Genomic DNA, 14,515 nt, shown 5'->3' on the forward strand with positions numbered 1-14,515 from the left:
ATGAAAAGGATGAATGATTAAGGACCCCCTTCCACTTTAAATATGCAGGGAGCTCTACCTTCACCAGGCCATTGTCACTATGATCAGTGCAGCAAGAGGGGGAGTGGGACAAGTGTGTGTGTGGGGGAGAGTGGGGGTGGGGCTCAGTATGATTACTAGAGGTAATCATCCCGAGCTTTGAGATTCGTGGTTCGGTCCATTTGACGAACTACGAATTTTCACAAACTTGCCTGTTTCACAAATTGGTTCATGGTTCGTCAGATCCCAGGGCCCTAGAATGGTCCCCTTCATACTCAGAGATGCCATACTTGCAGGGAGTCTTCAGGAGGCTCTCCTCCAGCCACCCTCCAAGTTTCGCGAAGATTGCAATACGGATCTTCAAGTTATAGACCCCTAAACCCAGCACCCCCAGGAAAGCCCCATTGGATATAACTGGAGCCACCAATGGCTCCATTTGAAGGCATTACAGACAGCACCAAAAAGTTACAGGAAGGACTTAAGAGAATCTTCAACTGAAAATGGAATGATGGACCCCCAGACATGGGTTTTTGTCGGTGGCCGCCCCCTCCTCACAGGCCCAGGAGACGGCCTACAGACTGGACTGCCTCCCCTCCATCCCCCAGGGTGCCACGGCCTCGGCGGGTGGGGGGTGGCCCACAGCACCCCTCTTGTGCCCCAACAGGCAGCCACCGCATCTGACCAATGGGTTTTGTCAGTGGAGCCAGGACCCCGGAGCCAGGCAGTGGCCCTGAGATTGGGTTTGGGGGGAGAGCCCCAAAACCACCACACAGACACCAGCCCAGGCAGGACAGGTGCTCTAAATAAAAGTAAAATGTGCAAAATAGGTGCACAAAACAAGAGTGAGATGCACCAAAGAAATGCACAATAAGAGAGAGAGAGCCCTTTACAGAAGTGTCATCCAGGCAGCCTATCTATAGTGAGGCTAGCACCTACTCAATCACGTGACACAGTGTACTGAGTTTTCAGTGTTGGCTGAGACACCAGTGTATGATGAACAATTTACAGCTGATGTCATAAAAGCAGTTTGGATTTGCAGCCACAATGTTACCCACTGGGCAGGGCTCTTTGCAAGGTACTTTGGAAAACACATCCAGTTCGACCTGTGGAAAACTCTACAGATTATCTGGCTAGGCCATCAAGGCATGCAATTAACAGGTTTAGCTCCCAGGCTCAAGAAGGAAGTGGTTGTACATGGCTACCTGATGTCATTGTGATCCAGTTGGAAGAAAGGACAGGTATTGGTGAGACAAAGTGCATTAGCTTTTCTGGACTATACACACTGACGTAGCTCAGTGTCTAAGACATTTTCCAATAACACAGACCATCTGGTTTGCTTGAAAGGTATGTATGGAGGAGGCACTGAAATACAGAAAGTCTAGCAGGGCATGACAAAAAAAAATCAATGTGACAATCTGTGCCTTTTTAAACACAAATGGTAACAGTGATACAGCACCCAGGTATTTCCTTCAAACAGTTCAGGGAAGATGCTGTGCAGCTTTCACACACTGGCAATGACATCTGGTGAGAGGACATACATGTGGGCCTTGTGAATCTTCTGTGAATTCCCTGGATTTGGCAGTGGAGTCAGGCTAGCTAGACGGCTTTCCTCCTGTGCTGGGTGTATTTGGGTAGAAGCCATAGACAAAGGGCAGGTGAGAGTGAGTTCCCTGTCTGCTCCATAAAAGGGGCAGGTCATCCAATGAAGAAGGACTTTAAAGGGTAAGACTAGCAGCACTTTGAATTGCATCTGCAAACAAATAAGCAGCTAATACAAAGATTGTAAAATCAGTACTGCTGTATAAGCCCAACCCCAGCTACAAGGCTGCTACCACGTTTTGAACACACACACATCTTGCAGCCTGGCAGCAGAAGTCAGGAAGGCTCATGTTTTTCCTCCTGTGCTGTATGCATGAGCTCCAAGGCTGGCCGCAGCTGTAGCCCATGTAGGAGGTTATCAAAAGCACGTGGGAAACAGTGGGTCTCCTGACATGCTCTTCTTACCAGCTGGCAGGCAGGCTGCACTCTTTACAGTCTGCTTTGGACTCAGGTGGTAAAAGCAAAGATCTTATGGGAGATTACCATTCAAAGACATAGCCTCTGTAAACACAATACCCCAAGCAAAACAGCTTGGGCATTGAACAAGCTCTGGTTACAAAGAGGAGGTTTTAGAATTATGGATCAACATAGATAGTTTGACAAAGTAAAGAAGATGAACTAGATGTAGATGACAGAGACCACTCCTGGCAACAACAACAACCTGTTTCTGAAAAAGCAAGACTGGATTCAGAAGTACACCCAGACTCTTTGCTCAAAAACATCTACCTTCATGAACAACATCACTTCTATCTTACCTGGATTCAGTTTCAGATTGTTTACCCACATCCATCTAGCCATGGCCCCTAGACTCTGATTCTAAGTCAGAGATGGCTGTATTTGGAGGTTTTATCCCCACTATATCAGATTTTATATTTGCATTATGACAAATTTTTACACAAAACAGAGATTTCATTCATGAAATGCCATAAAGGAATTTGGGAGGGGGGCTATTTATGAGATTTATATCCTGCCTTTCTACTCTACATGGGTTCCTAAGTAATCTCCCATCCAGGCACTGACCAGACCTCAACCTGCTTAGTTTCAACTAGAGATGGGCACGAACAGGGGAAAAAACCCGAACACAATGTTCGTTGTTTGTTGCCATCCACAAACAGGGAATCACGAACAACCACAAACATGACCCTGTTCACGAACATGTTCGTGGGAGGGAGGGGGGAGACTTGGAAGGGAAGAAAGTTCCCTGAGGCGTTTGCAAACAGCGTGGGGAACCTCCTTCCCTTCAAAGTCTTCCCCCTTCCAACTGGCTAGAGGGAGAGAGGGGAGACTCTGAAGGGAAGAAGGTTCCCTATGCCGTTTGCAAACGGTGGCGTGGGAAACCTCCTTCCCTTCACAGTCTCCCTCCTTCCGGACAGCTGGAGGGAGGGAGGGGAGACTCTGAAGGGAAGAAGGTTCCCCATGCTGTTTGTAAACAGCGTGGGGAACCTCCTTCCCTTCAAAGTCTCCCTCCTTCCGGCCAGCTGGAGGGAGGGAGGGGGAAGGGGGAAGACTCTGGAAGGGGGAAGACTCTGAAGGGAAGAAGGTTCCCCATGCTGTTTGCAAACAGCGTGGGGAACCTCCTTCTCTTCAAAGTCTCCCTCCTTCCAGCCGGCGGGAGGGAGGGGGGGAGACTCTGAAGGGAAGAAGGTTCCCCATGCTGTTTGCAAATGGCATGGGGAACCTCCTTCCCTTCAAAGTCTCCCTCCTTCCAGCCGGCTGGAGGGATACAGACTTTGTCAGGAAACCTCTGACAAGTGGCTGAGTCGGGGGTGAAGTGTCCCTCTCCCTGTTGCTGTGCAGCAGCAGGGAGAAGGGCATTTTACCCCGGCAGGCTGCACTCAGCCGCTTGTCAGGGGTTTCCCTGACAAGCAGCTGAGTGGGGGATTTAAATGTTCCTCTTCCTACGCTGCAGCAGCAGGGAGAGAGAAATTTAAACTGCGACAGGCTGCACTCAGCTGCTTGTTGGGGGTGAAGTGCCTCTGGGCTTAGATTGGGGTTTCTAGGGCAACAGGAGTTCAGACAGAGTTCAGAAAGTCCGTGCCTACTGTTGCCAAGGGAATTGATTGAAAGGTGCCAGACTGTCTGGCTTGACAAACGGCTGTTGAACACCAGGAACAGGGCTTGGAATGAACATGTTTGTCAGGAACAGGGCCTCACAAACAGCTTGCTTGTGAACAGTTGATCTGGCTGTTTGTGGCTTTCTTTTTTTGTTCGTATTGTTGTTCGTGCCCACCTCTAGTTTCAACATGGTCGCCATATCATACCAGTTCATACCCTGCAACCTAAATCTCAAAGGTTGCTCCATAAAAACTTAGGCCTATATCCAACCATCCATGTATGGAACGTGGAGTTTTTCCTGCATTCTTCTCTGCTCCTACAGTCCCTTCCAACTACCAGAAATATTGTCCTGGGGGACATGGTATGTACACAGAAGAATAACCTTGTGGGCTGGGAAACTAGAGTAAGGAGGGACAAAGGGGTGTAATCACTTCTTCTTCAAGGGCAGCTCTGGTGAGGTGAAGGGTGATTTCATCCCCTTGTCCCTCCTCACTCCAGACCCCTGACCCATGCACTTATTCCTCTGCATAGGTCCCATAACACTAGAAACCGTCTTTACGATCATCAAAAGGGGCTGTAGGTACAGAGAGAAATGTGGGAAAACTCCGTTGCCTTCCATGCATGGATGGTTAGACATAAAGCTAATACTGAGTTCAACCTTCTTGATGTAAATTGTCAGTATAGGCTCTTTTTACGTGAAGAGTGGCTGAACTTCATTTTTTGCCTTTCTTTAGCCACTAACACACTTGTAATATTCATTCTTGCAGCTTTTAGCATCTCTGGCTAACTTTATATTTTGATTGTTTACTTTCCTAACATCCTCTAGATATACTCATATTACTACAGTATATTCATACTTAGTCACTTGTCCCTTTCTTTCCCAATCTTGCAATGTTTCTTTTTGGATTACAAAACTCTACACGGTTCCTTGTATAATCATACTGGTCTTCTGAAATTTTCTAAAAAAGTCTCACCATAATGACTTAAGTTTACCTTTCATTAATAAACTCCTAATATTTTTCGAATTGCTCTTTCCTTCTTAAACTGCCCTTATCTATTCTTCAGGCCTCTTTCCCCTCTGCCCTATTATACCACATAGTTTAATTAGTATATGATGACAACACTTCAACCAAATCAGCCCATATTACTTCTTTATGCACTATGGAGCAGACAACAGGATATATTCTTGTTGCAGTCTTGTAGTTTTTGAAAAGCATCTGTGAAATTCGCATTGGAATTTTAAATCATATATTTACCTGCTGATGGGCACTTGCCAACTGTTCTTCTAGTGTAGCTACTCTCTCTAGTGCTGCCCGCAAGCGCTCTCTCACCTGAAAGCAAGAAAAAGGAAAGATTTTTTTTTATTCAAAGGCAGATCAAAGGTAGATGCCTCAGCGACATTCCTAGGTACTTATAGGTCTAAGGTCCCATACATTACAAATTCCAGCATCAAGAAGCTTGGTTCATTGATAATTCTGCTTTGCCTCTCTATTCTCACTGAAAAGCAGAAAGGTTCAAAAGAACAACACAACTCCAGGAGCCTGACTCCCATCTAACTAAGTAAATAACAACAAATACTAAGCAGGGGGCTTTGTCGCTAAGAACACATTCCTGGGAGTAAGCCTCACTGAATAGACCTGCACAGAAGTCTGAGTAGACTTGCTTAGGATTGTTCTCTTATTGAGGCAGTTAATGCAGTGCATGTAGTTACTCTTTTTAGGACATTTTTCTTTTACAAAATGCAGCCAGCTTTCCTCCTAAAAATTGTCCTGTTAAGTCTTAACCACTGGGGATAAATGCACCTTGGATGTAGAGATTTTCAGCAGGAATATGGTACAAAGAAAAAGAGTTTAAAAGCCCCTCTTCCCCTACACCAATCTTCCCCTTCAAAATGCAGGCCCAGATGGGGCAGGAAGTTGAATTGAGAAACAGGAGCTGGAATACCTGTACAAACAAGTATGAATTCTATCCAGACAGCAGGTTCCTGGGACACACAGTACTTATATTTTAAATCCCTCTGCAAAGCTCAAGGTGATCATTCATAAAAGAAATTGGAAGATTGGCAAGAATGCTGCAGGAACATGCTGACCAAAGGTAATACTTTCACTTGATCTTATTTTGGGGTTAGTTAGTTTGCTGAGACAAGACACTTGCCACCAAAACCAGCAGCTAACTCAAGCCTCACCTTCTCATCTAATGCTTTATGGTGTTCAAACAAAGATTTCAGTGCTTTTAGAACTTCAACTTCGCTGGAGACACCCGATGGAGACTGAGCCTGCCGCTTTACCACAGTCATCCTCAAAGAACGTTCATGCCTTGAGACCAGGCACTCCAAGTGCTCTAACAGAAGCTGAAAGACAGGGTATAACATCAGTTACTCTGTATTCAAAGTCAGTTTAAGTAGAAAAGGGTTTCAAGGCTTCACCAATGATTATCAGGTTTTACTGCCAAATTACTTCTGCTCTTAAAAGTGAAAAGCACCATGTATTACTTGCCTAACAGTTATCATGCTAGAGTTGCCAGTTTATGAATCACTGGGTGGTTTCAAATCCAATGACCTAGGAATATGAAATTATATATAGTTACAAGATGCCTGGGATGCACAACATATAGCCTGTGGGCTGCATGCAGCTTGGCAGATCCATGTATGGGTGAGAGTTGGTGTGTGGAAGAGCACTATGTCCCAGCAGGGATGCAGTGAGCAGCTTCGAGAAGGGGGGGATTAAAATGCCAACTCACAGCTGAAAGATGTTTTATGACATCCTACCCTAACTGGTAAATTTCTCACCAAGTTCCTCCCTCTGGATGAAGACATTCCAAAGGCAAGATGTCACCACTAAAAAAGCCCTGTCTTTGGTCACAACAAGTCTAACTCTGTAAGCAAGGGCACAGAGAGCAGAGCTTGAGAAGGGAGGTGGTAACTGGCAGACTGGGAAGTGACACTTCTTTAAGTACCCAGGGCCAAGCCTTTGGGGGCCTTTAAAGGTATCAAACATCGTGTGTCAAGTGTATTTGATTTTGCAGATGAAAAGAAATGTTTGATAAGACTGAACGGCCATATCTACAAGGAGTGTTGAAATGCTGTCACTCTGAGCCTGCTTGCGGGGAGGGTGGAATACAAATACGATAAAATAAAAATAAATAAATTAGAATTGGGGAATAATTTTTCTAGATGGATTGGCTTGCTGTATTTGAAGCCTATTGTCTGGATAGGTAACGAAGGGTGTGCGATTGAAGATTCCAATTCGGACATCCCCCCCCCATCAAGCTTGAATAGGAAAGATTCGGGATTCCCAAATCAGACCCAGCATTGCTGGCCCGATTCGGAAAGAACGAATCAAAGCTTTCTGAAGTGATTTGGATCACTTTGGAAAACTTCAAGTCAAGCAGGAGCAGCTCGTAGCACTGTTCGAGCTATTTGCATTTGCAAACAGCCAGATGAGTGCTGTTTGCTTTCAAACTTCCCACCCTGCTGCTTTTTTCCCCTGATGGGAGGGGGGAAAGCTGTGGGGCAGGAAGTTTGAAAGCCATCCTTTTTGTGCCACTTGCAAACGGCACAAAAAGGGGCACTTTCAAACTCCGCACTACTTGCTTCAGCTGACTGGCAGGGGAGGAGGCTCACCCACCCGTCAGCTGAAGCAAGCGGTGCAGGGTTTGAAAGCGTCACATTCCATGATGCAAGCAGCATGGAATGGGGCACTTTAAGTTTCAAACCCCAAGCCGCTTGCTTCAGCTGATGGGCATGTGGTTACAACTACTAAGACACTTCAATATGCTGATGATATAGTCTTTTGTATACAAAACTCTAAGAATTCAATAGAGAAACTTGCTATGACACTAGAGTCATTGGTAAGATATCAAGCTATAAAGTAAATGCAGAGAAGTCAGTGTTGCTGGATCAACAAATAAGAGTGGAGATAGAGACCAGGATTCAGTTTGGAAGACAGAACAGATTAGCTATTTGGGGATTCTCTTCTCTGACAACTTTAGCAAGATGATGGAACAAAATATCACTCAGCTAATAAAAAAGAGAAAAATACTAACTTCAAGATCTTTTGGTTGGGGTGAGTTGCCATCATAAAAATGAAAATGTTGCCAAGAATTCTGTTTGTTTTTATGACTCGACCATTATTACTAGCACAATCATTATTCAGCAAATTACAATCTATATTTACAAAATTTATACGGAACAATAAAAAACCCAGGATTCAAACTAAGAAAATTCAGCAACCTTGGAAAAACTGAGGTATAGCGGCCCAGAATACCTCAGATTAGTATCAATTGTCAACAGGTTCAGGAAGGATAAGGCTAAGATAATTTGGGAGGTGGAGCAGTTGGGGATCCAGGATCCACTAGTTATCTGGATTTGGAGGGATAAACACATCCAATTAGACAACAGAGAAAGTATGCTTCTTTTGGCATTAGTACATACTTGGGACAAATGCAAAGATATATTGAACTATTTATCTGCAAACCAGTATTAGTAGGCAAAGAATTCATATGAGCCTTTGGAATGGAAAGATTCAACTCCTGGATTGAGACAGTCTTGATAAGACTAGTAGACTTTACATTTGAGAAGAGAATCCTGTCATATGAAGAAGTCTCTAACAAAAGCAAGCAAAGGTGTTATCTCCACTTCCCAGGATCTACAGGTCAGAAGTTATATAGCTAAGAAGAGAAAATGAATATTTTCCAGCCATTTAATGACTTTGAAATAATACTGAATGAACCAGAGAGAAAGAGGAAGTTACTATTGATTCTATATTGAATGTTACTGAAGGAAAGACAGAAGAGGAAGATTTATAAAGTAAAATGGAAAAAAGATCTAAGGGTTCAGATTACATAAAATGCTTGGTTAGAGCTTTATAAAGATGCAAAGGAAGATTCCTGTAATAAAGATTTAAGAGAAAATGCACTGAAACAACTGTTTAGGTAGTACTTACCTCTGAACAGAGATGTAAAAATTGAATTCCATGGGCTGCTGGAGATGTAAAGATAACAAAGGTACATTTTTGCACATTTGGTGGCATTGCCCAATAGCCAGGTCTTATTGGAAAAATATCTTTAAACAGTGCAATCCTTTAAAAAGTTACTCCAATCTAAGCCCACTGAAATCAATGGACTTAGACTGTAGTAACTCTGCTTAAGATTGCACTGAAAATCATGGAAGAGATAGTAGGGAAAGCAATACCAGTAAATCCAAAGATTGATCTACTGGGAATACTCTCAAAATACTGGATGCTGAAATTAAGGATTTTAATTAGGAATTTGTTGGTTGCAGCTCACATGCTTCTTGTAAAATATTGGAAGAATGCAACACTCCTCCACCAATTGTCTTGGTTGTGTAAAGTTTGGAATAATATTCTAATGTACAAAATTACAGCAAGTAGCCATCTTTTGGAGGGGAGAGTAAAGATACAGGTTTGGAGCCTATTTGTAGCTTTTCGGAATAAAACCAAAAGATAATGTGGAAGAGACGATGTTAGAGATTATCTGAAAAGAATTACTTTGTTCTAAGTAAATTGAGTGTTTTCTAGATTTAGAGGCTATAATGAGATATAAGCTTTCATTTGCCTATGCATTTAATTGTGAATATACAATACTTGGTATATATATTCTTAGCTGTATTATGTTATTTGCTCTCATTGTATTTTTTAAAGTAAGTAATAAAAATCTATTTTTATAAACTTTCTGTTACCATCTTTCAAGAATCTAATCAGTGACGTTCATATTTGCACTGAAGTATATCAGAACAAAGTGGGACAATGCAGACAAAATTTGACCAGGACAATGGTCAGAGGCAGCAAGGGACCTGAGTCCTCTCTAGCTATTGCTTTATACTGTAACAACTTCATAAAGACACTCAGAACTTTGAACTCATGTTTTACTCCACTTTGAAAGCAAACTACCAAAAAAAGATCAATGCAGCAATAGGAAAAAGGAGTCTGAGATGCAGCAATAGCCCAGCAAGGTTCAAATGTGGCTGTAAATGCCAAATGCCTGCAAAACAGAAGGTGTCCATTTACATTTGCACAGTGCTAATGGAGAAGCTGCAGACAAAGGTTTCTTGGCAAATCTAGAGGTCAGGAATAAACACCATTGTGACGTCGAGCTGAACTACCTTTACAAGCATGAAAACAGGCTATACTATAATAAGAATGAAAGACAACAGCAACATGAAATTAAATTGGATTTTCCAGAGATTATGCTAAGCCCTAAACATTCTATCAAGAATACAAATCTCCCATAAAATACTGACTGGGCAGGAAATTCCATATTCTGTTAAACCTTATTGAGAAGACTGCAAGTCTTCCATAGATTAATCAGGGAGACCAATCATATCTTAAACTAGATCATTTACTCTCTATGGCCTTAGATAAGGCTACCAACAGCACAGGAGGACTTCAGAACCAAGACTTACTCTCTACTTACCCTTGTGTTATTGCGCTCTGCTTTCAGCTCAGAGATCTCCTCTTCCCTTTCCAGAAGCTGCTCTCGACATGCATTGAGTTCCCTGGTCAGTGTTGCAAATTCCTGCAAAGTAATCACACTTCTACAGTCAGAGATTGTCTGCAGCCAGGTTTCCCTTTGGCCAGAACAAAACACTTAGGGGCTTGAGCAGCACACTCTCCAATTTTCAGTGTTACAAAGATCAAACAATCACAGCAGTAAAAACTTATAGCTGTATTACATGTCCCAAGAGGGTCAAAACACATGTTGATTGACAAAGTCAGACTATTACACAGGAGCACAATTATGAATCAGAATCACAGTACTGGATAAATAAGAAAATATACTCCCTGCTTTGCCAAATGGAAAGGCAGCACTACTTTTATTCTAGGATTCCTCAGTGGGTTTGAAGGAACGCTTCAGAGAACACCATTGTCTCACTAATTATCTTGATTCATAATGAATTCATAAAGAATTAGCATTAAAACTGATCAGTCACTTTAGGATTGTTGTTTTTCCCATGGAATCAGCACTCCAGGCAAAGGCCACATACTGCTATCCTAAAGGCAGGACTTGTTCCACCAGAACTCCTCCCTGCATAACAGTTCTTTACCTGCTTCCCTTTGTACCAGTTAAAGTAATCACAGAAACAGGTGGTAGAGCATTTCATTCCACACACTTAAGGCAGCTACATGTCAGTAGTCAAGTGTATCTTCAGCTCAATAAAACAGCTTGAGATTTGCGTGCCAGCTGCTACTGCCATACATGTATCGCAGCATAGATAAATGTTTAGTAATATAAGTAGCAGTTCTTACGCACTGTAAAACTGAGGATAATAGACATTTGCTAGAGCTTGTTCAGATTTGCGTTTGTTTTGGAGTATTCCTCAAGTCATTTCAACATCCAAAAATTTTCAATCCTACAATATTACATTATCATTTAAATTGAATCTCCCCAGAATAATAAATCTCTGAGACTTCAGCATCACTTTTCAGCCCAATTTGTTTAGATCAGCCATGGATCTGACCATACATTGAAAAGCCTGCTATTCTGACAGAATTCCAAGTATAAATTGGTCAAGAATATGTATCTCATAAACAGATAACTTGGCTTTTAGAAGTATCTGTTCAGATTACTGATACTTCCCATGCACATTCAAACCCAAGTATGAGATAGAAAGCAAGCCACTGGTCCAGTACCTTACAAAGGTAGATTTCTATAAAATACACAGTAGACGGCAATCCCATCCTAAATGATAACGGGGGTGTCTGATGTACCACGAGCTTTCTATTAATTGTAGCTCTACTATAGTTTCAGCTTTTAGATTCCCCCTATTAGTATGTATGTATGTGTGCCTAGAATAAAAACTTTTTTAAAAAATTGAACTTTGAGTTAATTCCATGTGGTTACTTTGTGCTCACTCCAAAAAACTAAGGGAGAAGAACTAGAGAAGATGGAATCTTTTTCTTATCTCATGCATGCAGATTTTGGTCCAAGAACAGAATTACTGGTTGGCCAAGAGCAGCCAATTTAAATACTTAAAACCTCTAACCAGTGGTAAGGAACTACTAAAGGAGTGTCTTTAAATCAAACATCCTATAACTGGATGAAATGGGATGCTTGTCTTCTATAATGTTGTTCATTAAGCTTCCTCACCTTTCCCTGCCATGCCCAACATCTAGTTGAGGGGCTCTACTATTATAAACAAAGGCTTGTATCCTATGCTCCGTTTTCAATAATGAAAGGGCACTTCTGCCACTACGGGGAGGATTTCCTGCTGATTCCCTCTTCCACTGCAGACTCCTATTTTGTCCCTTATGCTGTTTATGGCAATTCAGGAACTCCAGGAACCAAATTTCAGGGGGTCTCCGGGAACTGAAGAAGAAGGTGGGAAAGTTCCAGTCTGTAAATTCTGTTTGCAGGATACAAGCCGGAATTTTATGCTTTAAATTTTTACTCTTTGAGACAGGGCAGACTATATATTTGAAAGAATAAATGTAACAAATGTAGCCTCCCCAGCCAAAATTCAAATGAGTCCTTCAAAACATCCTTCACAATTATCATAACGTACTGCTGAATTCTCAAAGATGTTCTTCAATTGTTGATTTCCCCCTCTGTATAGGAACAGAGAAATGCTTCTGTAACAGAAGCTATTGCCATGGTGTTTGAGCTGGAGCTATACTACCTCTCCCCATTGATTGGGAATGTTTAGGTTAATACACTAAAGTAGGGAGAGAGAAAAGGAAAAGTGATGTGAGTCAACTAAGGAAGTTGAAATGGTGACATGAACTTCTTAACCAGCCAGCACCTCTAGTTTCTTCCTCTATATACCAGAAATCTTATCAAAAGTAAATGTCAATTGGAAAATTTCTAACAGCTGTAGGGATTAGCTCTGAAAGGGCAGGGATGAACCAAGCAGAGTTCAAAGTAAAAAACAAAAATAGGAATTGTGCCGAGGACGCACCCACGTGAAACACTTGATAAAGCATCTTCACAAGTCAATACTGAACAAGGATTTTATCACTGGCAGCGCATTTCAAATATCCTAAAGGGAAGTGAGCAGGCCTGTCTTTATGATTCTTTCATTTCAGAATACAAACAAAAGAACAGCATTTACCTAGTCAATTCATATCATCTGTCTGGGATCTTGACATAGTATTCAAGCTACTGTAATAAGAAAAAAGAACAAATCTTGTGTATTTCTCTTTCCATCTGAGACATTGGGGTATAAATTTGAGATACAGAGAATTCAGGCAGATTTACAGAAAAAGGTAAATGTCTGATCTATTTGGATCTACATATAATTTAGTGGACCTAATGTTAACTTTAATATTCCAGCTCCAAATAGAAGAAATTGGCCAACATATCATCACCTACATATATGAAAAAGCTAGCTCCCAATATACCATCACTTTAAAGAGATCAAGAAGCAGAACCCAGGATATAGATGAAGTGGATGCGGCATACAGATAGGTTTAGGTTCATTTGTACCAGGAGCAGATTCAGTCCCAGTACACTTTACTTTGTCCTATACACGTTAATGTTTAAAGACCTGACACTGATGAAGAGTTCTGGTGAGCTTGAAAGTAAGCACAATGCGCAGGGTAGAACTATACAGATTGAAATGTGTGACTATGCAGATAAAAATTAGATGAATTTTCAGTTCTAGGGTCACCTGGTTCAGGGGCCAGATTTAACTCCTGACCCACTGGTGTTTACTTTCCACCATATATGGTTGCTACTGAGACTGCACAGCCCAGCCCTGACAGAGATCCGGCACCAGGAAAGATAAAAGGCACTATGATCTGAGCTCCTTGATTTACTGAGCAGCTGTTGGCCACAAAGTGGGAAACTTGTGACAAGTAGGACCAAATACAAGCTCAAACACATTTTTATAACTATTCTGTAACAATAACGGTATCAGAGGATCAATACTTTATTTATAGCCTGCCTCTCCCACTGAGACTCAAGAACTGCTCATTACTTTGAAAGCTCTGAATAGTCTAGATCCAGAGTATTTAAAGAAACTGCTTGGTCCCACATGAACTTGCTCGGCAATTTCAATTATCTGTTGAAGCAATGCAGCGGCCACTAAAGACAGTATTTGTAATGGCACCTCTGGAATGCCCTCCCCATAGTTTAGGCTGGGCCAGATTAAAACACCAATGTTCACCCAGGCTTGCTTACAGCTGAATGCTTTTCTTTTAAGGTTTTTTTTGGATGGAGGGGGGTGACCTGAGGACTATTTATAAGATTAAATAAAATTAAATAAAAAGTATGCCTGTATGTATGCGTGGGTGCATACACATGCTATTTGCAATTATTTTGGGATCTACAAGTGTTATTGTCAGATAAAAATATGTGAAAAAGTTTTTATTTCTAAATATGCCAAAATTCTTACATACAAATAAATAAAGCCAGCCTAGCAATCATACAAAAAACCTGATGGGATTTGGCCACCATTTCAGGGAGTGCTGTACTTGATGCAGAAAATGCAAACGTGATCTTGAATCCATGGGTTGAAACATGGTGGAGGTGCATCTGTAATCTGGCAAAAGTTATTACAGTTGTCATGGATGCCAAAAGTCCTAGCAGCCTTTGATCATGGAAATTAGACTAGTCAACATTTCACGGCTAGAGAGAATAGCTGTAAAAGGTGAAAAATTTGCAAAAGTTTGGTATTACACTCCATCTAAAAAAGCTAAAATCGCACCTTCAGCTTCTATGTTATGTTGTAAAAAAAGAAAGGAATTCTGTATGAAATTTTGTGGCTATGCCCTATTATTAAATTTTTGGGGCATAATATTTTCGGTTACTCAAATAATAGGCATGAATATTCCTTATGATCTGAGAATAACTCTGTTAGGATATTTCCCCCAAAGGAATACAGACA

At 41.7% G+C, this 14,515-nt stretch overlaps 1 protein-coding gene across 7 annotated transcripts in view; it reads right to left on the bottom strand.

The window, feature by feature from the left end:
* Nucleotides 1-14,515, bottom strand: part of PPFIA4 (PTPRF interacting protein alpha 4) — a 194,075-nt gene that overhangs the window by 77,529 nt on the left and 102,031 nt on the right. For 6 of the 7 annotated variants that reach the window (XM_054979374.1, XM_054979371.1, XM_054979372.1 and 3 more), the window contains exons 3-5: nt 10,105-10,206; nt 5,858-6,022; nt 4,929-5,003 (exon numbers count right to left, since the gene is read on the bottom strand). In XM_054979374.1, coding sequence (XP_054835349.1) covers nt 4,929-5,003; nt 5,858-6,022; nt 10,105-10,206 — 342 coding nt within the window. Of the gene's footprint in view, nt 1-4,928; nt 5,004-5,857; nt 6,023-10,104; nt 10,207-12,739; nt 12,790-14,515 lie in introns of all 7 variants that reach the window. The other variant, XM_054979377.1, reaches the window with a different exon arrangement.

The sequence above is a fragment of the Eublepharis macularius genome, chromosome 5 (genome assembly GCF_028583425.1).
Source record: "Eublepharis macularius isolate TG4126 chromosome 5, MPM_Emac_v1.0, whole genome shotgun sequence".
NCBI lineage: Eukaryota > Metazoa > Chordata > Lepidosauria > Squamata > Eublepharidae > Eublepharis > Eublepharis macularius.